The sequence below is a fragment of the Pseudophryne corroboree genome, chromosome 4, assembly GCF_028390025.1.
Source record: "Pseudophryne corroboree isolate aPseCor3 chromosome 4, aPseCor3.hap2, whole genome shotgun sequence".
Taxonomy (NCBI): Eukaryota; Metazoa; Chordata; class Amphibia; order Anura; family Myobatrachidae; genus Pseudophryne; species Pseudophryne corroboree.
Window position 1 is genome coordinate 337,181,860 of NC_086447.1, and position 27,635 is coordinate 337,209,494.

The 27,635-nt window shown below is 43.0% G+C and overlaps 1 protein-coding gene across 1 annotated transcript in view; it reads right to left on the minus strand.

Moving 5' to 3' along the window:
• LOC134909503 (probable cation-transporting ATPase 13A4) overlaps nt 1–27,635 on the minus strand; it is a 309,055-nt gene that overhangs the window by 177,976 nt on the left and 103,444 nt on the right. The window contains exon 16 of the mRNA XM_063916438.1: nt 4,217–4,373. Coding sequence (XP_063772508.1) covers nt 4,217–4,373 — 157 coding nt within the window. The remainder of the gene's footprint in view (nt 1–4,216; nt 4,374–27,635) is intronic.

Below are 27,635 nucleotides of genomic sequence, written 5' to 3' on the forward strand. Positions count from 1 at the left end.
ATGCCGCGGCCCGGCGGGAACGCGGTGTGCATGCACACCTGATGACAACAGGAGTGTCCTTAGGCCCAGGATGACATTTGGTGACAAGGTGACCAGTGGCAGTGAGACATGGGAGCCCCAGATGGAGACCGCACCGGCGGACAGATGCAGCTGCAGTAAGTCGATTCCTGACAAGCTTTGAGTAATAACCCTTGTGTTCTTGGTGAGGTGGAACTGGAACAATGACATTTGTTTGAACCAATTTTTGAATGGCTTCCTGTATGATAGCACTTTCTTTCAGCGAAGCTGGTAAGCCTGATTTGAAGAATCTGGGAAAGCACATTGCAGGCCTGAGTACATGGAATAGACTCTACAGGAGAAGATAAACACTGCAGCACAGGACACAGAGTCCTTAGACATGGTAATGTGAGATATACACACTTACACCATACTTGCCTACCTGACCCTCTCCATGAGGGAGAAAATGCTCTGTTCCTGGACTTTCCTGGTTATGTATGATTGCCATCACCTGTGGTGAGCTAGTTAATTGATAAGAAAGGCGTTTCACCACAGGTGATGGCAATCATACATTACCAGGAAAGTCCAGGAACAGAGCATTTTCTCCCTCATGGAGAGGGTCAGGTAGGCAAGCATGACTCACACACACACACACACACACACACACACACACACACACACACACACACACACACACACACACACGAAAATGTAAGGCACAGTTTCCACCAGAGTACCTTCAGAGAGTCACAGAATATAAGGAGCCAGCCACCCACATAGCGCCCCAGTAGGCAGTTATTATGATAAAAGCCCGGCACTGACTAACTAACCTTAATAGATCAATTAGCACTATAAACACACTCCTCCCCCTGTCTATAACACCCTTGTACCGCAGAGGTATAGCTGGAGTTATCTGGAGGGCAGCGCTCCCTGTCAGCATCTATTTACTGTGATCTGCAGGGAGATAATGGCGCTGGTGTGTGCTGGATCCACACTGAGAGGAAGCCCCGCCCCTTGCAATGGCACACGGCTTCCCGCAATAAATTGTTTATACTGGCCTGAGGTGTTTGTTGCTAACAGCAGGGATTAGCCCCTGTTAGCATAGTGACCAGTTTAGGGTGAATTGCGCTGGCCCAGGACAACCCTCAAGTGCCAACCCAGTGTGCTGCTGAGCCTGCCGGAGCGCTGCCTGTCAAAGCTGTGCTCCCACCCTTGTGTCGCCATTCCTGCCGGTGACCCGCTAACCGGGCCGCCGGCACTGTACTCACCACTCTTCTATTTTCTGGTTCTGTTGGGCGGTGGTGGCCATGCTGCGGGAGTGAGCGGTCGCCTCGTGGGCTTGCGATCAGCACCCTCAGGAGCTCAGTGTCCCGTCAGCGGAGATAGATAACCATTAACTTCTAGAGTTGGTTCCTACTCCCTCCCCTAAGTCCCACGAAGCAGGGAGGCTGTTGCCAGCAGCCTTCCTGTAACCTTAACAAACTCAGAAAACAATAAAACTAAGAAAACTCCTAGGAGCTCCCCTAGCTGTGACCGGCTCCTCCGGGCACATTTTCTAAAATGTCTGGTAGGAGGGGCCCACACTATTAAACTTTTAAAGTGCCCATGGCTCCTAGTGGACCCATCTATCTATACCCCATGGTACTAAATGGAACGTAAGAGAAATATATATATATATATACGAAGAAATAATCCGCGGCACTCAGGGTCTTACAAAAAATCGATGCTTGTATTTAGAACATCAATGATCCTCATTGATGTTCTAAATACAAGCATCGATTTTTTGTAAGACCCTGAGTGCCGCGGATTATTTCTTCGCATTACAACCATACACTGAGGGCACCTGGGCAATCATTTAATTCTACTAACAGGAGTGCCGGGCTGAATCTACAAGTTATATATATATATATATATATATATATATATATTATTATTATTATTATTTTTGTGCTATAACCCAGTGAACTACACTATTATTTTTCTGAAACACTGCCGGTCAGACCGCAGTGTAATAATAGTCATACATGTATTGCGATACTGTAGGTAGTACCCCAACTGTATCTGGTCCATATTCAGGGGTGTTGTACATAAAGGGGTGCTGTGTTGTCCATCAAGGGGCTGCTGTGACCATCCAGGGGTGCTCTGTCAATCTAGGGGTGCTCTGTCGGTCCATCAAGGGGCTACCGTGTCCTCCAGGAGTGCTCTGTCCTTCCATCAAGGGGCTGCTGTATCTGTTCAGGGGTGCTCTGTCCATCCACCAAGGGGCTGCTGTGCCTGACAAGGGACTTCTGTGTCCATCCAGGGGTTCTCTGTCGCTCCATCAAAGGGCTGTTGTGTGTGACAAAGGGGCTGCTGAGTCCTCCATGGGTGCTCTGTACATCCATCAAAGGGCTGCTATGTCCTCCAGGGGTGCTCTGTCCATCCATCAAGGGGCTGCTGTGTCCAACAAGAGGCTGTTATGTCCGTCCATGGGTGCTCTGTCAATCTACCGCAGCTTAATATTCATACACGTATTGTGATGTTGTAGGCCAAACTTCACAGTGTAATATTCATGGTTGATGATTATTATAGTGCTAGCATCAAAATAGTCATGTCAGACAGTCCGTTTCACTACTAGCAGGACAAAAAAAGGCAATCTGAGGCCCTTGTACAAACTGGCTTTGCTTTACTTAAGTTGCCCAACTCCAATTTGTACTCAGAAAGAATTTGCAGTGCAGCCGGGAACCTTGTCAGCAATCGGTGTAGGAGGTTACTTCCCCAAAATGTGGAAAAGAGGATGTTCATCAAAATGAATTACATTTTCCATGAGGAAGACCTTTACTGGCAATTACGTGCAAAAATGTAGTGGTGGATTCCCGCGGGGACGAATTAATAGCGTGTGATGAAGACTATGGGGGTCATTCCGAGTTGTTCGCTCGTTGCCGATTTTCGCAACGGAGCGATTAATGCGAAAATGTGCATGCGTATGGTACGCAGTGCGCATGTGCTAAGTATTTTAGCTCAAAACTTAGTTGATTTACTCACTGCAGAACAAAGAATTTTCATTGTTGAAGTGATCGTAGTCTGATTGAAAGGAAGTGGGTGTTTCTGGGCGGATACTCAGCGTTTTCACGGCGTTTGTGGAAAAACGGAGGCGTGCCAGAGAAAAACGCGGGAGTGTCTGGAGAAACGGGGGAGTGGCTGGCCGAACGCTGGGTGTGTTTATGGCGTCAAACCAGGAACGTAAAGGACTGAGCTGGTCGCAGTGGCAGAGTAAGTCTGGAGCTACTCAGAAACTGCGGGGTAATCGTTACGAGAAAATAAGCGAATCTTTCATTCGCAATTCTGCTATGCTAAGATACACTCCCAGTAGGCGGCGGCTTAGCGTGTGCAATGCTGCTAAAAGCAGCTAGCGAACAACTCGGAATCACCCCCAATGTACACACTGATGTGGGTGAGGAATCAGATGATGATGATGATGATGATGATGACATCTTCCCTATGCAGAGCCAGTTTGTACACATAGAGATCATTGGCAGCAATGTCCACTGCCCACTGGCAACTTGTTTTGTGGGGGCACAAACAAACCAATCATTTCAGCTACAAGTGGCAGTCCCTTTCGCTGAAGTGATTGTTTGGTAAACTGTGTATGTTCTGTTTAATTTATACAACATAAAGTTGGGTGGGAGGGGTGGAAGGGCCCAAGGACAATTATATCATGCGCCTCTTTTCTTTGCATTATGCGCAGTTTGGAGCTTTGATGATTGTCTTCTTGAGTAGACGACAAACATGCTCATAGTTTATTAAACTGCCTCTCTGTCTGCCACTGCAGTGCCTTTCTGTTTTCTAGATGTGCCATGTTGGAAGTTTAAGTGCCTTATGTTTATGTCGCCCACTGCTGTCGCTTAGCTTATTAGTCATCCAGCTACCTCAGTGCAACCTTTTGGTCTAAACTGGATGAAACCAATATTGTGAGCAGTGAGGTGGTCACAACTGACTAGAAATGAGTGGAAATTAATGTTACCGATGTTAATAATACCGTAGGAACAAAAACAGGCACAAATTCTGTGATTTTAGCTGTTTGTATCAATTTTGTAAAAAAAAAAAAAAAAAAAATACAAATCGAACACATGAAGGAGATACAGATCCAAAACCAAAACCCATGACGGGTTTTGATGCTATATTTTTGCATTAGCCTTTTTTACCTTTATATTATCTTTTGCTTATGTTGCTTTATTACCTGTTTCAGGCTTACAGTAACGGATGACCATTTCTGGTGCTCCTTTCATGAACAATGCTAAGTTTCTGTCGCCAATAACCTGAGTGATCACAGACATGCGTTGCAAATTGGAGGAGAAGGGGAACTGATGCAGAATGATGATTCCTTCCACTGGCACCTAAATGATAAAAAAATATTATAACATGAACTTATTATGGTGACTAATGATCAATACCACAAAAGAGGCCAGTTGCTGACCACTGGCTACTCAGGAAACATTTCTGTGAACATTGAACAACAGTTTTATAGAATTTATACAAATCAACTATTTTGGTATGTAAAATTATCTTAAGAAATCTCTTATATTCTTTAAAGTTTAGTACAAAGATTAGAATTGTGTTGGCAGGTAGCAGAATAGAGCCAGCACTAAAATTTAAAGACTTACCTGATCCCCTTGTTCTGGTAAGTGTTGGCCATCCACACAGACTCCTGGTTATGCTAGTAGTGAGTCTGTAAGATTCACTATTGTCCATAAAGTTAGCAGTGGATTGGATTATCATAGTAGTTTACATTTTGGGACCGATAGCCAATCTTGGTTGGCAATGTTACCACCTTGCCTACTTGCAATATCTAGCATTCTGATGGTTGAGAACAGAAAAAGAGGCGCTCCAGTGAAGAGTAAAAGCCACAAGACATCACAGAAGGAAGAAGAAGCAGCATGATCTGGAAAGAAGATTCCAGAGAACAAGGTAAAAGTTGCCAGAGAGGCGAGAAAGGATCGGTTAAGGCCTCACCTGGGTGTCATTCAAAGTCTGCAGATACAAATGTAGCCATGCTCATCTTACTGCAATGTGGCATGCTGCATGATGTGCCAGGCTGTGATTATTCACAGCTGGCGACTGCTCCATTAATTCCATTAGGAATTTATGGAGAGATTGCCAGCTGTGAATAGTCGCAGCCCGGTATGCCATGCAGTAAGCTGTGCTGCAACATGCGGCATTGTAGCAAAGATGAGCATGGCTACATCTGTAAGCTAAATCTTTTTTTCATCCACGTGCACTTGGCCTCCAGGGTGGAATCCTCCTAGAGGCTCAGCTCTAGGCCATTTATAGGCACAATGCCTGTGCCAGAGGCATAGCCAGAACCTTATGGGCCCCATAGAAACATTTTGAAGGGACCCCTACCCCAATTATTCGAGAGAGACCACAGGAGTTGTTAAATTTATGCCCAATAATAGTGCCCTTGCTCATTTTCTGAACCAAAGTAGTACCCTAGTTCACATTATGTCACTGTTACAATCCTGAGCACTCATGTTTTGTTAGTTATTGTTATGATTTACCTTTGCTTCAGTTTGTGGAACTACAGGTCACAGCTAGCTCCTGCATAGTTGTCTCCCAGTGCCTCAGCTCCTACACTCAGCAACTGACTTCACAGGTGTCTGGATTCTGTAATTACAGCTGGTTACCTGAAAACTACTATTCAGCTTGTCAGCCTGCTCAGTCTGTACTGCAGCTGCATGTTATATCAATTACTGGGGGCCTGTCTGGTGCTCACAGCTGATTGGTCCAGCCTGTTCTTTTAAGCCTCTCAATCCCAAGAGGCTTTGCCAGTTATAGCTACTCCATGCGGTGTTCTGCTCTCTGGTTCCTCTCTGGTCTCAGTTCATCTGTCCAGTGGGTTTTGCCTTGTTCCTGTATTGAATTCCAGCTTCACCATCCTGCTGACTGCCGTTACCCTGTCTCCAAGTGTCTGCACCCCAGTCCGTCCGTGTGCCGCTACCTCCTGTGTCTCTCCTAGAGTTCCTGCTGCTGTTCCATCTCCACGGCCCCAGTTTACCATCTGGCCGTGCGCACCCTGCCACCTTCTCCAGTTCCTGTTTGTACCTGCGTATCTCTGCGGTTTGTCATATACAACACCTCTACCATAACTCTAGTCCAGTTCAGGTATCAAGTGACCCAGACAGGGGGCCGCGACCTGCACGTCGGAAGCCGCAAAGCCCATATCCCCTTGCGAGGTTCCCTGGTGAAAACCTCCCGGCGTGTTAGACTCCGCGCCTCTTTTCTGGGTAACGTTAACCACTTGGTACCTGATCCCAAATTCTGGATTCTGCACCAGTTCCTGACATTATAACTGGCCCACCACTTCCTGGGCATGGACCCGTCACAGCAAAATCCAGCTCAAATCTTGGCTGGTCAAATACAAAATTTGACGCAGCAACTGCAAGATCTAAAGCTCCGAGTTTCCACCCAGGAAGAAACTAGCAGGTCATTGGCTCCTGGGCCTGAACCAAAGCTGCATCTTCCAGATCGGTTCACAGGTGACCGGAAACAGTTCCAGAATTTCCGTGATAGCTACAAGCTATATTTCAGACTCCGGCCATTATGGTCTGGTTCTGAGGCTCAGCGAGTAGGTATCATCATCTCCCTCCTGCAGGGGGAACCCCAGTCCTTGGCGTTCGGATTAAAAATGGAGAATCCCGACTTGCACACAGTGGATGCCTTTTTTAGCGCCCTAGGAATTCTTTATGATGACCCGGACCGAGCAGCTTCTGCAGAGGCTCACTTACGAGCCCTGAGACAAGGGAAAAACACGGCCGAGTATACTGCACTGAGTTTCGCAGATGGGCAAGTGATAGTGGTTGGAATGACCCAGCCCTCCGAAGTCAGTTCTGCTTAGGCCTCACTGAGCAAATGAAAGACTACCTTGTCCAGTATCCTACTCCTGAAACCCTGGACAAGCTCATGCAGTTAGCAATTTGAGTAGATCGTCGGATCAGGGAATGGAGGATGGAGAAAGGAGGAGGGTCACCATCTCCCTCAGCAGTAGCCTTGGAAGAAGCCGAAGACTCCAGTGAACCCATGCAGATTGGGGTCTTTCGTCTTTCTGCTCAGGAAAAATCCCGTAGGCGATCGATGGGCCTATGCTTATATTGTGGAGCAAAGGGTCATTTTGCTAATGTTTGTACCCTGAAGTTGGGAAAAGACAAGACCCAGGGGTAAAAGAGGAGTTACTCCTGGGTCTGGCTGGAATCTCTCCTAAAAATTCAGTCTTGCTTCCAGTTCAAATTAGTCTACCTACTCAGCAAGTTGCAGTCAAGGCTTTCGTTGATTGTGGTGCAGCTGCCAACTTTATGGATATCTCTTTTGCACGGTCCTGGAACATTCCTATACTAAAGATGAAGCCTTCTGTGACTATTTTTGGCCTTGACGGTAACCCCCTTCTCAGTGGGCAAGTGTCTCAGCAAACTCCTCCTGTTCATTTAACTACTGGTCTTCTGCATTCGGAGAGGATTAGTTTCCTCCTTGTCAATTGCCCCATGGCTTCCATAGTCCTAGGGCTTCCATGGTTGAAATCCCATAATCCATCCATCTGCTGGAAGACAGGAGAACTCTTACAGTAGGGAACAGAATGTACGGGAAGATGTCTGTCCTTGACAGTGCAATGCTCTCAAGAGGGGCTACCAACTCCATATCATTCATTTGCGGATGTCTTCTCCAAGAAAGAGGCAGATACTCTTCCCCCACATCAACCTTATGACTGTGCCATCAGTCTGGTATCCGAAGATAAATTACCTAAGGGTATATTATATGCTCTTTCTTTGCCAGAAACCAAAGCTATGGAGGACTATATTCAGGAGAACCTAAGCAAAGGGTTTATTCGTCCCTCAAATTCACCAGTAGGAGCAGGATTCTTCTTTGTGGCAAAAAAGGACGGCTCCTTACGTCCATGCATTGATTATAGAGGACTCAACAAAATCACTGTTAAGAACTCTTATCCTTTGCCTTGAATTAAGGCCGGTGACAAGTGGAAGACGGCCTTCAACACTCATTCTGGACATTATGAATACCTTGTTATGCCATTTGGATTGTCAAATGCTCCTGCCGTCTTCCAAGATTTTATCAATGATGTGCTCCGAGAATTCCTAGGAAATTTGTTGTGGTCTACTTGGATGACTTCCTAATATATTCACGGTCACTTGAGCAGCATCGAGTCCATGTCCAGATGGTATTGCAAAAGCTCTGGGAGCACCAGCTATACGCCAAGTTAGAAAAATGTGAATTCGAAGTGAAGGAAGTCGCTTTCTTAGACTACATCATCTCTCCCAAGGGGTTCTCCATGGATCCCAGTAAGCTTCAAGCAATTCAAGATTGGGCACAACCTACTAACCTTAAAGCTATACAACGCTTTCTTGGATTCGCTAACTATTGCAGGAGATTTATTCGTTCATTTTCAGACATTGTTGTACCTATTGTTGCTTTGACCAAGAAAGGTGCGGATCCGTCACATTGGTCACCTTCAGATCTACAAGCTTTTTTCAAGTTAAAAAAAGCCTTTATATCCGCACCTGTTCTTAGTCATCCAAATCCTGACCTGCCTTTTGTTATGGAAGTGGATGCTTCGGAAGTGGGAGTGGGAGCAGTCCTATCGCAGAAAGAACCCGTGGATTCTAAACTTCACCCATGCTCTTTTCTGTCCAGAAAGTTCTCTCCTGCCGAAGCCAACTATGATGTTGGAAATTGTGAACTGCTTGCTATCAAGTGGGCTCTAGAATAATGGAGGCATTGGTTGGAAGGGGCGAGACAAGTGATTACAATCCTCACTGACCATAAAAACCTATCCTATATTGAATCAGCCAAGAGACTGAATCCAAGACAGGCACGATGGGCATTATTCTTCACTAGATTCAACTATGTGATCTCCTATTGGCCAGGATCAAAGAATCTTAAAGCAGATGCCTTGTCACGAAGCTTCCTTCCAATTCAAAATTCATCCTGCTCTTCTGAACCAATTATTCCTGTTCCCAATATCCATGCTGGTCTTGCTCAAGATTTAGTCTCCCAGATTCAAGCCAAACAGTCTCTTGCACCCATGGGGACTCCCTCAGGACTCCTCTTTGTCCCTAAAGAGTACAGGAAAGCAGTTTTATCTGAATTTTATGTAAAAAGAGTCTCTGGCCATCCAGGGATTTCTAAGACTCTGGATTTATTGTCTCGCTCAGTTTGGTGGCCTTCTATGTGTCAAGATGTTAGAGAGTTCATTCTTGCTTGTGAGATCTGTGCTCAACATAAAACTCATCGTAAAGCTCCCATGGGACATTTTCTGCCTCTTACGGTTCCCTCAAGACCTTGGTCCCATATTTCTATGGACTTTGTGGTTGATCTTCCTAAGTCATCAGGGTACAATACCATTTGGGTTGTGGTAGACCGGTTCAGTAAGATGGCTCACTTTGTTCCTCTTCGCAAGTTCCCCAGTTCCAGAGAATTGGCAACCTTGTTTATCCAACATATCTTTAAATTACATGGATTACCACAGGACATCGTCTCCGACAGAGGAACTCAGTTTATTGCTCGATTCTGGCGAGCTTTCTGTTCAGCCTTGGATATTAATCTTAGTCTGTCCTCTGGTTATCATCCACAATCCAATGGACAGACTGAGCGAGTGAACCAGTCTCTTGAACAGTATCTCCGTTGTTATGTTACCAAGTACCATAACGATTGGGTGGACCATCTGGCATTTGCTGAATTTGCATATAATAATTCCAGTCACTCTTCTACATCATGTCACCCTTCTTTTGTCTCTCGGGTTTACATCCTAGGTCTAACGCTTTTGACATCCTGCAGCAACAGACTTCTTCCCTTGATCCTGTAGCTCATCTGAGGAAAATTTGGAGGAGAGTACGTCGGGAATGGACTTCACTGAGCATTGAATGGCAGGAGAGGTGCTGCGCTCTCCTCCCCTCACATAGCAGCAACAACAGCGGTGAGGAGCAGGGGAGGGGGGCACTGTGGGGCAATCAGAGCCGGCCATAGGCATAGGCAAACTAGGCAATTGCCTAGGGCATTTGATATGCCTAGGGGCATCAGCAGCTTCTGCTGATTAAAATGATATGCGGCCTGCCTATATTCTGTGTGTAGCATTTCATATGCAGATACAGCCACAGTCTCACACAGTATATAGGCATGCTGCATATCATTTTAATCGGCAGAAGTGGTTTGTGCATCTTAGCCACATAGCAATGCAAATAAGATGCATTTTCATTAAAAAAAGGTGCCCGTCGTTAGCATTGAGGCAAGATTTATGAGGACACATCTGTATCCAAGCAGAGTCAGAGGTCACAGTGTTGGTGGCAGTGTGAGTGCTGTGTGCATGTGAGTGGGTTGGTTGTGCAGTAGTGTTCGGAATATGTGTAAGGAGCATTATGTGTGTAAAATGCACTAGTAATGTGCAGCAGATGTGTAGGGGGCACTATGTGTGTCATTATGTGTATAAGGGCATTAATAATGTGTGACATATGTGTAAGGAACATTATTTGTAAAAGGGCATTAATAAAGGTTGTCATAATGTGTAAGGTGCATTATGTTTATAAGGACATTAATAATGTATCTCATATGTGTAAGGGGCATTTACTGTGTGGATTTATGTGTATAAATGCATTACTAATGTGTGGCATTATGTGTATAAGGTGCTCTACTATGTGGCATTGCATATAGAAATGGCACTACTGTGTCGTCTAATGTGAATAAAGAGCAATACGGTGTGGTGTAATGTGAATAAGGAGAAATTCAGTGTGATGTAATGTGAATAAGGGGCTCTACAGTGAGGAGTAATGTTTATAAGGTAAAGTGATAATACTGTGGGATGTAATATGAATTATGGACACTATCGCATGATCAAATGTGAATAAAGTTGCAGTACTGTGTGGCGTAATTGGAATTAGGGTTACTATTGTGTGGCCATGCCCCTTGCCAGCAAAAACACACCCCTTTTTGGACTGTGCGCCAAATGTGCGAACTGTTCCTTTTTAAAATATAGGGGGTACAAACACCAAAATAAGGACTGCTATGGGTGAGGGGTGATGGTGCTGTGAAAGAGGTGCAAGGTCAGAGGTTGTGGTGCTAGGGGGCACCAGCCAAAATCTTGCCTAGGGCATCATATTGGTTAGGGCCGGCTCTGGGGGCAATGAGTGTCTGGCACCAGTGGGGCAATGTGTATCTGGCACTGTGGGGCATTTCTGTTCCTGGCACTGTGAGGCAATGTGTATCTGGCACTGTGGGGCAATGTGTATCTGGCACTCTGGGGCAATGTGTATCTGGCACTGTGGAGTAATGTGTATCTGGCACTCTGGGGCAATGTGCATCTGGCACTGTGGCGGCATATGTGTATCTGGCAGTGCACTACTGAGGGCATATGTGTATTTGGCACTGCACTATTGGGGGCATATGTGAATCATGCCCCATTTTAATTTGCCACACACCATGTGGCCACACCCATTTTTTGGCATGCACGCCTTTGGCGTGCGCACACAGTACCACTAAGGTGCATATCTACTGGGTCATAGCTACTGGGGCATAACTACTGGGGCCAGGCTAAATTTTACTGTAAGTTGATAATTTTTGTATGGCCCTGAAGGATTTTATAAATATCCAAATGGCCCTTGGTAGAAAAAAGGTTCCCCAGCCTGATCTACAGGATGATGAGGGTAGGAAATTATACAACCCACAATGTATCACTAATGTTTTTGCAAAATGTTATGCAAAGTAATATAATTTAGCAGCTGATTCGATAACTCCCCAACCAAATCAAGATACTATATCAATATTTCTGTAAAATTTAGACCTACCAATTCTAACTCTAGATGACCTTTCTTTGCTGAATGCTGCATGGTCGGTTGATGAGATAACATTGCTTATTAAAACACTACCTAAGGGTAAAACCTCGGGGCCAGACGGCTTTATTAGTGACTTCTATGCTTCTTTTTCAAGTAATTTTGCCCCTGTTTTAACCAATCTTTTCAATGAAGCAACTAAAATGGGGTATATACCTAAACTAGGTAAAGGCCACTCAGATTGTAAAAACTATAGGCCCATAGCACTTCTTAATAATGATTAACAATATTAAAATATTTTCTTAGATTATTTCAAATAGACTCCCCACAATTATCCCTAGATTAATACATCCAGATCAAGTGGGTTATGTGAAAGGAAGAAAAACCTCAGACAACACACAAGAGGTATACAATTCAACAGGTTTTTAAGGATAGATCTCAGTGCGCATGTGATGAGCTGCTGGACACGCCCCCTTACAAGAAGGTTCCCAATCCCTCCACCAAAGGTGCAAAAAACAATATAAAATGAGGGGACTTATCCTGCGCTCCACAGTAAAATTGCAGTTCCACCAATTCCGGGATTATGCACTCACATGGGTAACATGAAAGAGGGAAATGGTATATATAGTGCAATACAATTTTTAATAAGCATAAAAAACATAAAACATTCCGTTTAAAATACAAGTGGGTAGCAGTATGCAAATTAGCAACATGCAAAATAAGGAAACACTGGATCCCGTTGTTTACATGGGAGACAGTAAGTCCATGAACAGCATATAGATAGACAGCACAATTTGTGGACTGATGCAAAAGAGGAGCAATGAGGAATTACCAGAAATTAAGAACTGTGTAACAGTTCAAAGCCAGCTTGCGGGTTTTTTTGGTATAGGGAAACCCGGGAATCCCCCATACCACGCTGTACCGAAGTGGTCTGTCCGCCGTTGCTCCCCTGCTCTCAGCCCCTAACGTCCATGGACTTACTGGTGGAACTGCAATTTTACTGTGGAGCGCAGGATAAGTCCCCTCATTTTATATTGTTTTTAACACACAAGAGGTGATTAATATGATTCAATTGTCGTCATTTAGATCACAAAATCAGTTAGTATTACTATCATTGATGCAGAAAAGGCCTTTGAAACACTTAACTGGCAATTTATGTGACTTTTGTTGTGAACTTATGGCTTTATAGGCCCTATTTTTGATTCAATATTGGCTTTATCCCAAGCGCCCACTGCAAGAGTTTTTAATAACGGGTTTCTTTATAGCTCATTTCTGATCTACAATGGAACAAGACTATGGTGTCCTCTTTCTCTGTGGATCTTTATCTTAGCAATGGAACCCTTGCCTCAGAAAATAAGTAATACAGAAGACTTTCCGGGATACCCCACTGTAAACGGTACTCATAAACTATGTCTCTTCACAGACAATGTTTTATTATTTGCCACTAAACCTCTTCTGTCACTACCCACCTTGCACAATATATAAGATAACTTCAGTAAAATTTCACATTATAAAATGAACACATCAAAGTTGGAAACATTACCAATTAACATCCCTCCAAAAACTATGACATTATTCAAACAAACATCCCAGTGTATATGGAAGTCTATGTATCTTACATATTTAGGACTAAATATTCTGGCTAATACTAGAGATGTTTTTGAGGTTAATATGAACCCAATGCTGAAATATTTGTCCCAACTTAAAAATACATGGGACTCCTATGAGATTTCTTGCTTCAGCGCGATACCTTATATATGTCCATCTAATGATCTCTTAAAATGTAGACGGCTTATGGTGTTTTATGTGCAGTGTCGGACTATGGCATGAAAGGCACACCGGGGGGATGCAGTGGTAGGGGCCCATATTTAGAGGATTGGCTAACTATTAGTGCATGGTCTGGGCCTCTTGATAAATATTTACAGTAAATACTGCTAGTGCATTCATTATAATGCACCAGATTAATACCAGGAATAAACTGTAGAAAATACACCATGGTCCTGTGCAGTATATTGTAACATATTGTGAAGGAGCATCGATATTCGCGTCTGCTCAGCTCCACTGATAATGTGCGCATGCGCAAGACTGCTTGCGCACATTAAGAAATACACTGGGATTAAATCAGCTGTATATAGAACAAAATAAATATACTGTATTGATCGTAACATGAGCTACAGTATTACAAAGAAAAGGAAATGACACCTAGCCAGCCATGGACCTTTTGTCCCACTTCCAAGCCATGTGCAGCTGTGGGGGTAGGTTGGTGAAGTGCATGCTGGGAAAGGTTATATAAAGTCCCCTCACCCAAAAACAAACTCTCTTTCCCTGACACTACAATACAGGACACAACAAAGACCTGGCTTCTGGAAATCCACTCAACAAAACACTTTCTTTGGAAGGTAACCATACTTCTGATTATACTAGAACACACTCTACCTTTATTTATACCTTCACTTTAAATCTGCTTTCATCTCTCCATCTCTATACACATACTGATAACTTTTTAACATACACACAAATATATATATACACACACACACACACACACACACACACACACACACACACACACACACACACATTAGATGTTTTTCAGGTAGATGATTATCCAGCATTTACCAGTTAGTCCACTGATTAGCCGAGTGCGTGTTAAACATTTATCCCCTAACAATATCATCCCCTAACAATACATGCTACAGACACACGCACACACATGTTTCTTACCATGCTTTCTGGAACAGCCATCTACTCACATCCTTATACACACGTACACAGGGAAGAGCACAATCTTATAACACTAGCACAGCTTTCTTGCATTCATACATTCACACACACACATATATATCTACACGTACACCAAGAACATATACGAGTAAGGAATAACTAGAACCTGCATTGAAGTTTATTTAGCAACAGAATGGGGTAATACATTACTGGGATCAAGTTAGGAATTCACTTCTGAGTTGTTAAACTGTATTGTGTATCTGACCTGGTAATCTATATTGCATTATTTGTAACTGTCCACATGTAAGTCATCTATAACATTGCAGTTACTGTTTATGGAGTAAACGATTGTATACTTTATATGGTCTTTGGTTCATTACAACTGAGGGTAAGAAGGATTTAAGTGTTTAAATCATATGTATAATGCAATATAGCGATATAACGAGGTTACTTGACGGATTTTGTCAAGGAGTAATATTTGGGCGGTTTTGGCCTAGGCAATAGTAGGGAGTTTGCGTGTGTAGCTCACATGGGACTCTAGCTGAGACGCATAATGCATTTCAGCTGGGACCTTCTGTCTGTGGGCTGTTGTGGTATAAGACAATATATATTATAAGACTGCATGGTAAGGCTAGTGAATATTAGTCAGAAGGTCATAGATGAAGTAGTATCACATGTAAGGAATATGGAATGGAAGAAAGTATTGTATCATTTCCCAATAATTACATATAACAATTAATACTGGTATAAAGGTTATTTTGTATTTGTGTGACTATCAGACCCCCCAGAGGGAGGGGGAGGAGTACAAACAACCTCAGACAAAGGGTACACACTTTAACATTGGCGCCTGAACAGTCCTGCTACAATTGTAATATCTAAAGGCCACAGAGAACTACAATTACCAGCAGAGAACCATTATTTTGTTTGTATTATTATTTCCTTTTTCTTTAAATGGTTACACAAAACAATCTTTTATATCTGAGTAATACATTCCTCAAAGCAATTAACAATCTGCTTATGTTTAAATGTGCTAACATTTCTTTCTCTAGCTGGACTAGAGAACTGAGACTTGCATGTTGGTAGGTTTGACTGAACATTAACTTGAAATCTTTTATTTGGAAAATGTTATAATTTTTCTGTAATTTTTCATATTTTTTTTTTAATATTGTTACAATATTTACTAATGACCATCTACTATAGAACACAATATTCGGGTTATTGCATTCTCTTTTCCAGGATAGCGAAAGCAGAAAACCAACACGTATTTCTTGCAGAAACACGTCTTTGAAAGCTGTCTAGTGGGTACTTGCTTCGGCGACCACATTAAGAATTTTGAGCAGGCGGCGCGCACTGGGTACCTGTTCTAAGGCCGATATTAGCGATTTCGGCTGGGTGGCTCCAGGTCTGCAAGATAAATTCACCAATCCCATACAGGATTGAGGACTTCATTTCCACACAACAGACAGAAAATATTACTCGGGTCATTACACAGGTAGATATGGATTTCCTTACCATTAAGAAACTTGCAAAGGATAGCATGTATAATCCAGTTATACCAACTAGCTATACATCAGCTGAAAATTTGTGGTTACAATTGTTAGATCAAGTTTATAGTCAAGATAAGCTTTGTAATGATAGATGTAATCTAAACCACAACTCTAAAAGGTTAAAAATGTTAGCTAAACTAGTACAAGTTTATGAAGACATAATTTGGACACCAGAACATGCAGAAATGTTAGCTAGAAGTATGTTGACTAAAAAAGGAAAAATGCTAGATCAGGAAGATAGTTGTAATATAGAAAAGATCAAGAAAAATTATACATTAAAGACAAATGTGGAAAAAAGCAGTTGTAAAGACTGCACAGATAGAGAAATTGAGATTGCACAGTTATGCACTGAGCTTAATACTGCAGATGATAACATGGCTACTACTGAGGCCCATATGGCACAGATGCAACAAGATCTGGATAGTAGAGCCCAAATGATGATGAATATGCAGGGTTTAATAACTGATCTTTCTAATTCTTTAAAAAATTTGTCCATAAATCCTAGAATTGATCCCATTGGATCAATACCCACAAAACAGGTTTGTGTATATAACAGGGAAGGTAATGGAGAAACAGGGAACCAAACATTTAGTTTGGAACCACATCCAACACTGCTTGATAGCAGGAATGATCAACAGGAATTAAGTACCCCCATGATTTATCCTGCAATACCTGTAGTGCGTTCACTACAATACCCATTAACAACGGGGGAAATCCTATTGGTGTACAAGAGAATAGAAGTGGATGGGATGTACTTGATTCCACTTCTAGCTCTGTGCAAGCCCACAATAGAAAAAATGATTTGTTTTCTTTGAATCAACCGCAGGGTAATGATATAAAGAGAACAAAGATCCTGTTAGACCTCAAGAGAGAATTCCCACAATATGATGGCAATGTAGATCCATTCACTTCATGCAATATTTTTGAGGGACATTGCACACAACTTAGTGTAGCCCCAGAAGATCGCATGGATTTGTTCAAATTGTGGTTACCCATTCACCTCAGTCAACGGTACGACATCACTGGGGACTCCGCCCCCAAAAATGGCTTATATCATAACAGAGAGGAAAGACTTTCTGCACTTATGATATTAACAACAGGACATAAGGAAGTGACTCCAAACATCCTTGCTCACTTCACACCTACCATACAACATGAGCCATTAGCTCTATGTGGTAGGTTTGAAGCCATGTATAGGACAATAACCAATGACCATAGGTCCCATACGCCACCAGGCATGATTCGCGCATTTGTGGAAAAATTCACATACACAAATGTCAATCTGCGTACAATGGCTGAGAGGGAAACCACAATTTCTGGAGCAGCCAGAATAATTGAGGAATTCAGAAAAGAACTGTTGAGTTCTAAGAAATCTGTCCAGGTTAGGGAACATGATATGCGAGGAGGCATAAAAAAAGATCGCCACCATGCATACCGTGAACACAATCAAATGGTATCTCAGCCCTCTGCTCCACCAGCGGAGAGTGAGAACCTGATTTGTTACAGGTGTAGACAAAAGGGACATAAAAGATTAAATTGTCCTAACAAATTCCCATCCCAATCCAGAAATACTAATGGCTTCAAAAAGCGATATAGTAATTCCATACGGACAAAACATTTGCCCGTCTCACACTTACAGAAAAGTGTGGCAGCTTTAAATGTGCAAGCAGAAAAGCAGTCTGCTCCACAATTAAATGCAATGCAGCAAAAACAAGTAGCAGTCTGTGCAACAGAAGTTCCCACAGGAATTCTGATGCAGATAGATTGAAGGTCAGGGGTCCCAAAGGATCTGATACCAATATGTAGCCTCATATTGGATCCTTCAGGGAGACCCCATATCATGGCAAAGATAAAAAAATATTTGGTTACAAATCATGCTTGACACTGGAGCTGAAATTTCAATCACCAACGTAGAACATGATTTAGACCCAGATAGCCCTCAGTGGTGGTGATCGGCTTTGATCACCAACAAGGGGGGGTGAAGGCTCATAGGATTAATGAGGTCAACTTAGAAATCAGCAGTGATTTCTCCTTAAACATTCCAATGTGGTATTACACAGGATCCGATAACATCATTGGAACTGATGTAATGATACAAAATGGTTGGATTCTGGATTTGGCAAATGGTATGGTATGGAGGGGTCCAAGAAAATCAAAGGTTTGGGTTATACAACAGCATTTTCTGAGCTCACCCATACACACAAATGTCAAAAGCAACATGCTTGTCCATAAATGGCCAGAGGTCTCACATAACAAAGACCTTGAACCTATTGTGTACAAGTATCCAGAATTATGGGCACAAGGAAAAAATGACTGTGGAAGAATGCTTGATGTACAGATGGACATTCAAGGGCCAGACCCACCACCTCAGCGTCAACATCGCTTCCCTCCTGAAGCCATGGAACCTGTGGTAGAAGCTGTAGAGGACTTAGAAGAAAGGGGAGTGGTCATAAAGGGAAATTCAAAATGCAATAATCCTTTATGGCCAGTAAAGAAGAAGGAAACAAACACCTGGAGACTCACAATTGATCTCCGTGTTTTGAACAAATACACTCCCATATCAGCACAGGTAGTGGCAGAAACACCAGACATCATGGCAAGGATAAATGGCAAAAGTCAAGTGTTCTCAACCATTGATGTGGCTAATGGATTTTTTCCATAGCTTTAACTGAAAGTTGCCGGTACAAGTTTGCATTCACTGTACGTGATACGCAATACATGTTTTGCGTTCTACCACAAGGATTCCATAGTAGTCCAACTTACTTCCATCAGGCATTAGCAGCAGTTCTGAGTGTTTTCTCATGCCCAGAATGCCTGCTACAGTATGTTGATGACCTACTCCTTCATACAGAGACCATGGAGGAGCACTTAACCCTCTTACAGGAATTGTTAGGCCTCCTGTCACGTGCAGGACTCAAACTGAGTCCTCACAAGGCAAACTTGGCGAGGTCAGAGGTAATATTCCTAGGAGTTAAGATTGCCCATGGAACAAAGGGTATAATGGCTGCCCGCGTGGAAGCAATGGTAAAACTACCCAAGCCAGGCACCTTACAGGACTTGCGTAAGTTCCTGGGGGTTGCATACTTCATGAGGGAGTTCATAGAGGACTTTGCTACCAAAGCAAAGCCTCTCTATGAATTACTCAGAGGTGAAAAACCATCACTGAAAGGATGGGCAGATACACAAGAGGAAGCTTTTATCACACTTAAAAGAAACCTCTCCTCTGCCCCAGTTCTAGCCACCCCACATCCAGATGGAAACTTGGCCATCCAAGCACATGCTGGTTCATTGTCTATATCAGCGGTCCTCCTTCAGGAGGTGGGAACAATGATCAGACCTCTTGGATACTTCTCAAGACTTCTTTCACCAGTGGAAAGAGGATTTGATGAATGTGCAAAGCAACTTGCAGACATACATTATGCTGTCAAAGTGACAGAGCATATTGTAGGGTTCAGACAGCTTACTGTGCAGACACCTCACTCTCCACTAACTCTCCTACTCCGGGATACACTTCCTGGAGTCTCTCAGCAGAGATTTGGGAGATGGATAATGGACCTCAGTGGGCGGAATATCAAAATCTGTCACAAAGCCAAGTATGTCCTTTCCCAGTTGTTAAACACAACAGGAACAGAGCATGATTGCGGCCAAGTAACACATTCCCTTGCAACACCATTCTTTAGGCAGGTAGCGCACCCCGATGACAGAATCATCTTTGTTGATGGGTCCCGCTCTTACCTGGATGGGTCATATGTGACAGGTTATGCGGTCTTGGATGAGACCACAGGAGCCCAGATTCTGGTTAGACTTCCGGGTCACCTGTCAGCCCAACGTTCTGAATTGGAGGCAGTGAAGGAAGCACTCCTCCTACAACCCCAAGGTAAACACACTATATATAGTGACAGCTCATATGTAGTGCGGTCTCTTACATCACATCTTCAAACTTGGCAAAAACGTGGATTTGTTGACAGCCAGAATAAACCTCTGGCTCACGTTTCAGTTCTAACAGAACTATGGGAATGGGGTGTTTCACACCCGGAAGAAGCAGCAATCATTAAGGTCCCTGCACACCAAAAAGGGAGCGATCCCTTAGTCCTAGGGAACAATGCAGCAGATGAAGCGGCAAAAGTGGCTGCAGTATCTGGGATTTTCCGTGATCCTGATGCTCAAGCTTTGCCTTTATTCCAGGTAGCTGTACGTAGGAAAGCCCTTGCAGAAGGACCAGTGTCATTTGAAGATGAGCAAGCAAAAGACTCTATTCTTATGACTCACATAATTTCACCACAAGACCCCTGGTCTATAAGACAGGGTATACTGTGCCATTCACCAGGAGAAGGATTAGAACCTCTCCCTGCAGTACCCTCACATCTCCAAGTGGAACTGACAAGACACAATCATCAGCTCCTAGGACATCCTGGCCGGGATAAACTTTTTTCTCTTTTAAAGAGCAAATTATACTGGTCAGGAATGTTCAAAACTGTGGAAAATGTCACCCAACAGTGTTTGGTGTGTGCCCAAATCAACCCTCGGGCACCAGCCCTCAAGCCAGTGTTACAGCGTGTGCCTCCTGCAGAAGGGCCATGGGCAACTCTGCAAATAGACTTCATAGGACCACTACCAGCTGGCAGTCGAAATTGTCGCTATGTCTTGGTAGTAGTTGACGTGTTCTCGAAGTGGGTAGAAGCCATTCTTACAGCGAATGATTCAGCCACCACTACAGCACGGGTCTTATGGGAACAGATTTTGTCACGCTGGGGTATCCCAAGGATCATAGAATCAGATCGTGGGACCCATTTCACTGGCAAGGTCATGAAAGCCCTTTGTGAACTTCTGGACATAAAGCAGCGATTTCATGTCCCTTATCACCCAATATCAGCTGGAATTGTGGAACGAATGAACCGGACCATCAAGTCCCGGTTGGCTAAGGCATTGTTACAGAAGGGCTCTTCTTGGGTAACAGCCTTACCTGCAATACTCATGGGTATTAGGGCCACGGAAGCATCCACCACAGGGATTACTCCATTTGAGCTCATGACAGGTCGCAAAATGCCACTTTGCTTCCCTAATGAGCCCCAATTGTCAAACCCAATTAAAGATGCTGTCACAAGAGATACGTTCCTGCAACAGGTGCAAGATAATCTCAAGGGACTGTTGCCTTATGCAGCTCTGCGGCTGCATAAACCCTATCTACAGGGGGAGACAACCATGCCCTCTGTAGGTGACTCAGTAATGGTCAAAGTTTTCCGTAAAGCAGGCCCTTGGGATGCAAACTGGGAGGGACCATATCAAGTCCTTGAGACAATGGGTGATACCATGTTAAAGGTACAAAGGCCAGTAACTACAAAGAGAGACTCTCAAAGGAGGCGCAAGGTTCTTTGGGTCCATATAGACCAAGCAAAGACCACCAGGACCTCTCCAGTCCAGAAAGATGCCAGAGTGCTCAATAAGTTGTGAAGGTAAAAAGAAGCACAAGGCAAGAGACAGATCTCTTTGAAAGCCATCATACGGTTATACATAAACTGCCTTTATTGGAACACCATTTGTCCCTTCCTTTGCGTTGAACCACACAAAGTGGTGGCTCACTCAGTGGCATGGTTGTCAGAACCTGACCTGTACTGCCTCTTCTCTAGCTCCCGTTTCAGGTACGGAAAGGCAGGGTTACACTGCAGTGAACTTAGGTATTCTCATGTCTGGAGAGACAATTCTCCATCCACACCTACAATCTGACATTGTAACATATGAAGGATTGAATCCGTATCTAATTGATACAGATGGTTGTTGGAAACGAGAAAATGCCATATTGTGCCAAGGAGATCACGACAGGGTTCTTAGACGACAGTGCTGGGACTCTGAAGGATCTTGTTTGATGGATGCTAGTCCAAAACCATCATCAAACTTAAAGTATCTGGGACATGGATACTGGTGCTGGTATCAACTCCAAAATGCCTCATATACTGTATATGCTACTAACTGCACGCAAAGAGGAACTCTCCTCCGAGGAGTGTATTGTACCCTTAATCCCATTCTAGGTATCCATGTAGCAGACGAGAGAGGAAGAACCCCAGTAACCCCAGAGAAGCGATTAGATATCCTCCCAGACACTCCAGTGAGACTTCAAAAGATTCCACTTGGATTTGGTACAGAACTTAAGAACTGGCTGCTCGACTTCGGGAAAGAGGACGACATCCTGAAGAAACTGAAGGAGAATGAAAATCAAGCGACCATCAAATTGGATCATGATACCGTCAAGATAACAAGTATTATACATGCCTTAGAAGAAGACTCTAAAGTATCTTGGTGGGAAAGCATCTTCGGATACAGCCCAAAGGCAACATCATTCTTCAACCTTCTCATACATCCCGTAATAGTTCTCATCTTTTTGGTATTGATTATGTACATTGTGTTAATAATTTTCTACCGGAAGATAAAAAGACTGAATACACAACTACAAGACACACTAGAACTATACAAAGAAGAACTTTTAAAGACAAAGACTCGTCAAATGAGGAACTATTAAGGGAGGGGGGGCATATAAAGAGATGTTTTTCTCTTTGGGGGGGGGTTTCCTACTGAAAACAAAAAGAAACAGAGGTTTTTTTATCTCCCCGTAACTTTCAAGCCCTTACAAGATTGTTTGATTCCCCTGCCTGAAAGGACTTTGCGTTTCGGGTTCAAAGACTTTACGTTTCGGGTTCAAGGACTTTGCGGCGGGTTCAAGGACTTTGCGCTCGGGTTCAATTATTTTTTTTATGTACATGCAAAATTGTTCATGAATTTGATTTTGTTTATTTTACTTATGGAAACTTGTTTGAAAAACTGTATTTGTTTATAGTAACTGCACTAACTCCAAAATTATTATTTTTTTTTGTATGTATAACTACAGAAGTGAATAGGTTTTATACTAAGATAGGGAGAAGTAACCAGAAATACATTTTCAACTTATAGTGTCGGATTTCCGACAACAGGGGGACTGTGAAGGAGCATCGATATTCGCGTCTGCTCAGCGCCACTGATAATGTGCGCATGCACAAGACTGCTTGCGCACATTAAGAAATACACTGGGATTAAATCAGCTGTATATAGAACAAAATAAATATACTGTATTGATCGTAACATGAGCTACAGTATTACAAAGAAAAGGAAATGACACCTAGCCAGCCATGGACCTTTTGTCCCACTTCCAAGCCATGTGCAGCTGTGGGGGTAGGTTGGTGAAGTGCATGCTGGGAAAGGTTATATAAAGTCCCCTCACCCAAAAACAAACTCTCTTTCCCTGACACTACAATACAGGACACAACAAAGACCTAGCTTCTGGAAATCCACTCAACAAAACACTTTCTTTGGAAGGTAACCATACTTCTGATTATACTAGAACACACTCTACCTTTATTTATACCTTCACTTTAAATCTGCTTTCATCTCTCCATCTCTATACACATACTGATAACTTTTTAACATACACACAAATATATATACATACACACACACACACACACACACACACACACACACACACACACTAGATGTTTTTCAGGTAGATGATTATCCAGCATTTACCAGTTAGTCCACTGATTAGCCGAGTGCGTGTTAAACATTTATCCCCTAACAATATCATCCCCTAACAATACATGCTACAGACACACGCACACACATGTTTCTTACCATGCTTTCTGGAACAGCCATCTACTCACATCCTTATACACACGTACACAGGGAAGAGCACAATCTTATAACACTAGCACAGCTTTCTTGCATTCATACATTCACACACACATATATATATATATATATCTACACGTACACCAAGAACATATACGAGTAAGGAATAACTAGAACCTGCATTGAAGTTTATTTAGCAACAGAATGGGGTAATACATTACTGGGATCAAGTTAGGAATTCACTTCTGAGTTGTTAAACTGTATTGTGTATCTGACCTGGTAATCTATATTGCATTATTTGTAACTGTCCACATGTAAGTCATCTATAACATTGCAGTTACTGTTTATGGAGTAAACGATTGTATACTTTATATGGTCTTTGGTTCATTACAACTGAGGGTAAGAAGGATTTAAATGTTTAAATCATATGTATAATGCAATATAGCGATATAACGAGGTTACTTGACGGATTTTGTCAAGGAGTAATATTTGGGCGGTTTTGGCCTAGGCAATAGTAGGGAGTTTGCGTGTGTAGCTCACATGGGACTCTAGCTGAGACGCATAATGCATTTCAGCTGGGACCTTCTGTCTGTGGGCTGTTGTGGTATAAGACAAATATATATTATAAGACTGCATGGTAAGGCTAGTGAATATTAGTCAGAAGGTCATAGATGAAGTAGTATCACATGTAAGGAATATGGAATGGAAGAAAGTATTGTATCATTTCCCAATAATTACATATAACAATTAATACTGGTATAAAGGTTATTTTGTATTTGTGTGACTATCAGACCCCCCAGAGGGAGGGGGAGGAGTACAAACAACCTCAGACAAAGGGTACACACTTTAACACATATGTATAATGTATAATTCCAGTACACAGTCTGGAACCTGATCCAAAGAGGAAAGGGTGAAGCCTCAGACAGTGGGACCCACCCGTGTAACTGCCTCCCCATTGGGCCAGTCCAACCCTGCTTATGTGTGGAAAAATAAGCCTCTTAGGTTAGCAGCACAAACTATGACATTACCGCAGAGATATAGGGTTCTTAAACTTTCAGATTTGCAGCAATACCAATACACATGCCACCTAGCACAACTACATAACTGGTCTCTCCCTACCGGAATGAAGCCATGGGTAGATGTGGAGTCTGCAGCTACAGCAGGCTTTCCATTAATAGATTTATTGTGGATACCAAAAACAGACTAACTTTGTATTAAGAACAGTTTACATACAATCACAGTTGTCTTAATGGTCTGGGAGAAAGTGATAGCTATGAGAGCAGAGTGGGGGTTATCATCCGGAAAAATATTGATCAAGGCATTGAACACCCTGATCCCATATCTCTCACTGGAGAGGTGGATTATACAGGGAATTAACACTCTAAGTGACCTGTTAATTGGTAACATTATTACCCTTTTCTCAATTGCAGTTTAATTATGGACTACCTAACTCTGCACACAATTAATTTCTTCAAGTCGCTTACTGGTTTCGTGCTATGGGCAAATTGAGTAAAGCTTTTTTCAATGCCCGAAACAACAATTATGAGTTGAATATCTCAGCAAAACTTACAGAGAGATATTTCTTTCTGGCACATACAAATTAAGCCCACTACTAAATCCCGGTCCCAATTTAGGGGTATATTCAATTATTGTCGGATCCTTTCCGACAGAGAGGATCCGACATTTCACTACTTAATTTGCAGACATTTCCGACAGGTTTTTGGCCTTTACAGAGAGATATTTCTTTCTGGTACTAACACATACAAATTAAGCCCACTACTAAATCCCGGTCCCAATTTAGGGGTATATTCAATTAGTGTCGGATCCTCTCCGACAGAGAGGATCCGACATTTCACTATTCAATTTGCAGACATTTCCGACAGGTTTTTGGCTCGATTTCGACAATGCAGATCCGACTTTTTTAAAAGTCGAATCAGCATTGTCGAAAATGGGCCAAAAACCTGTCGGAAACGCCCACACATTCGACAAATGTGGATCCGCAGCTAATACGATCCATGTGTTTTCCGACAAGTGCAAAAAACGGCACTGGGCTTGAATAGGTCGAATCCAGATCTAAAAAAGGCCGGAAAGGGATTGATTGAATAGACCGCTTATATGGGGAACAGATCTGAAGTGTTCATGTACCCCTTTACAATGGGAAAACATCTTTGCTAATGCTGCCTGCAGCTCTAGCTTACAAACCATTTAGAAATGCATTTTAAATTGCTTCAGAGGTTGTATCTCACGCCAAATAAATGGCATAAAATGTGGACCTCTTGCTCAAAATATTGCTGGAGGCAGTTCATGGAGTAAGAAACAATGGAGCAGATATATTAAGCCTGGAGAAGGGATAAAGAAGTGATAGAGCAGTGATAAGTGCAAGATGATAACATACCAGCCAATCATCTCCTAACTGTCATTTTTCAAATCTGTAATGACTGGCTGGTGCGTTATCACCTTGCAATTATCACTGCTTCATCACTTCTTTATCCCTTCTCCAGGCATAATACATCTGCCTCATTATTCCATATATTCTGGGAATGTCTGGTATTGTGCAATATTTGGATAGATGTATTTGACTTAATATTTAAAGTGCTGCAGAAAACTGTTAATCCGAACACGATTCTCACCTTGTTAAATTGGGCTCCAATTACTTCTAAAAGAGAAAGATACCTGACAGGCAGATATTAGTAGCAGCCAGAGCAACCCTAACCCAGAGATAGAAATCTCATATTCCACCCACTGTATCAAAAGTAATTGATAAGACACAATACAGCAGAACTACAAACCAGAGACATACGTATTTTATCAAGCCTCCCTTCCTTCTGCTGCAATAACAAGAAAGTGGTCACTTTGGTTGGCATATATAACTGAGAGAGAGAGCTCTAATGGCTCTAGAACAGAAGGTAGAGCAGCTACACGGAGAGCAATTTCACACAACTGATACAAGGCTTGAGGATCGGAGCAGGGTATATTAGATAATTGCTAAAAGCAATTGCAATACATATGAAACCATTTCCAAAATTTATATTAAGCTTCTGAATAAAGTTTGTTAATAGCTCTGAAGATGTACTGCTAATCAATTAATTTTGAGTACAAAATAATCTGTAGCAAATAATATGTATAAATACTGTGTATTGATTGCCTGCTAACCCCCCACCCCTCCAGCTTTTATTTGTTTATTTTTTTTCTCCTTTTTTTGGTATGTTCTGTATTTTTGTTTTTTATATGCATGGTAAAACCAATAAAAAATATTGTTGTTGGGGCGTGGTTTGGCAGCCATCTCAAGATGACGTGGGACACAGGGGCTCCTCACACAAAGCTCTATTCTATCCCCTTTTCCTCTACCAACCACGGCTGTAGGTCCTCTGACCCCTGTCTCTCCATATCGGGACCATTGCGATCGCGGGAGGTAGCGCTCGCGGAGCCGGGAGCGGCACTAGGCTGCTGTGCAATTTGCGGCCTACCCCCGTGCTGCTAGCTGAGACCTGGATTCCCCTACCACATAGTTCACTCCAGAGGTGGGGACGTGGGTGCTCTTGACACACAGGCACAGCGCAGCCTCACACACTGGGGGTCATTCCGAGTTGATCGCTAGCTGCCGTTGTTCGCAGCGCAGGGACCAGGATAAAAAGCGGCATTTCTGCGCATGCGTATGGAACGCAACGTGCATGCGCGACGTACTTTCACAACAACCGATGAAGGTTCACACAAGGTCTAGCAACGCTTTTCAATCGCACTGCTGGCCGCAGAGTGATCGACAGGAAGTGGGTGTTTCTGGGAGGTAACTGACCATTTTCGTGGAGTGTGTGTAAAATCACAGGCGTGTCAGATACAAACGCAGGCGTGCCTGGGGAAATGCAGGCGTGGCTGGCCGAACGCAGGGCGTGTTCGTGATGTCAAAATA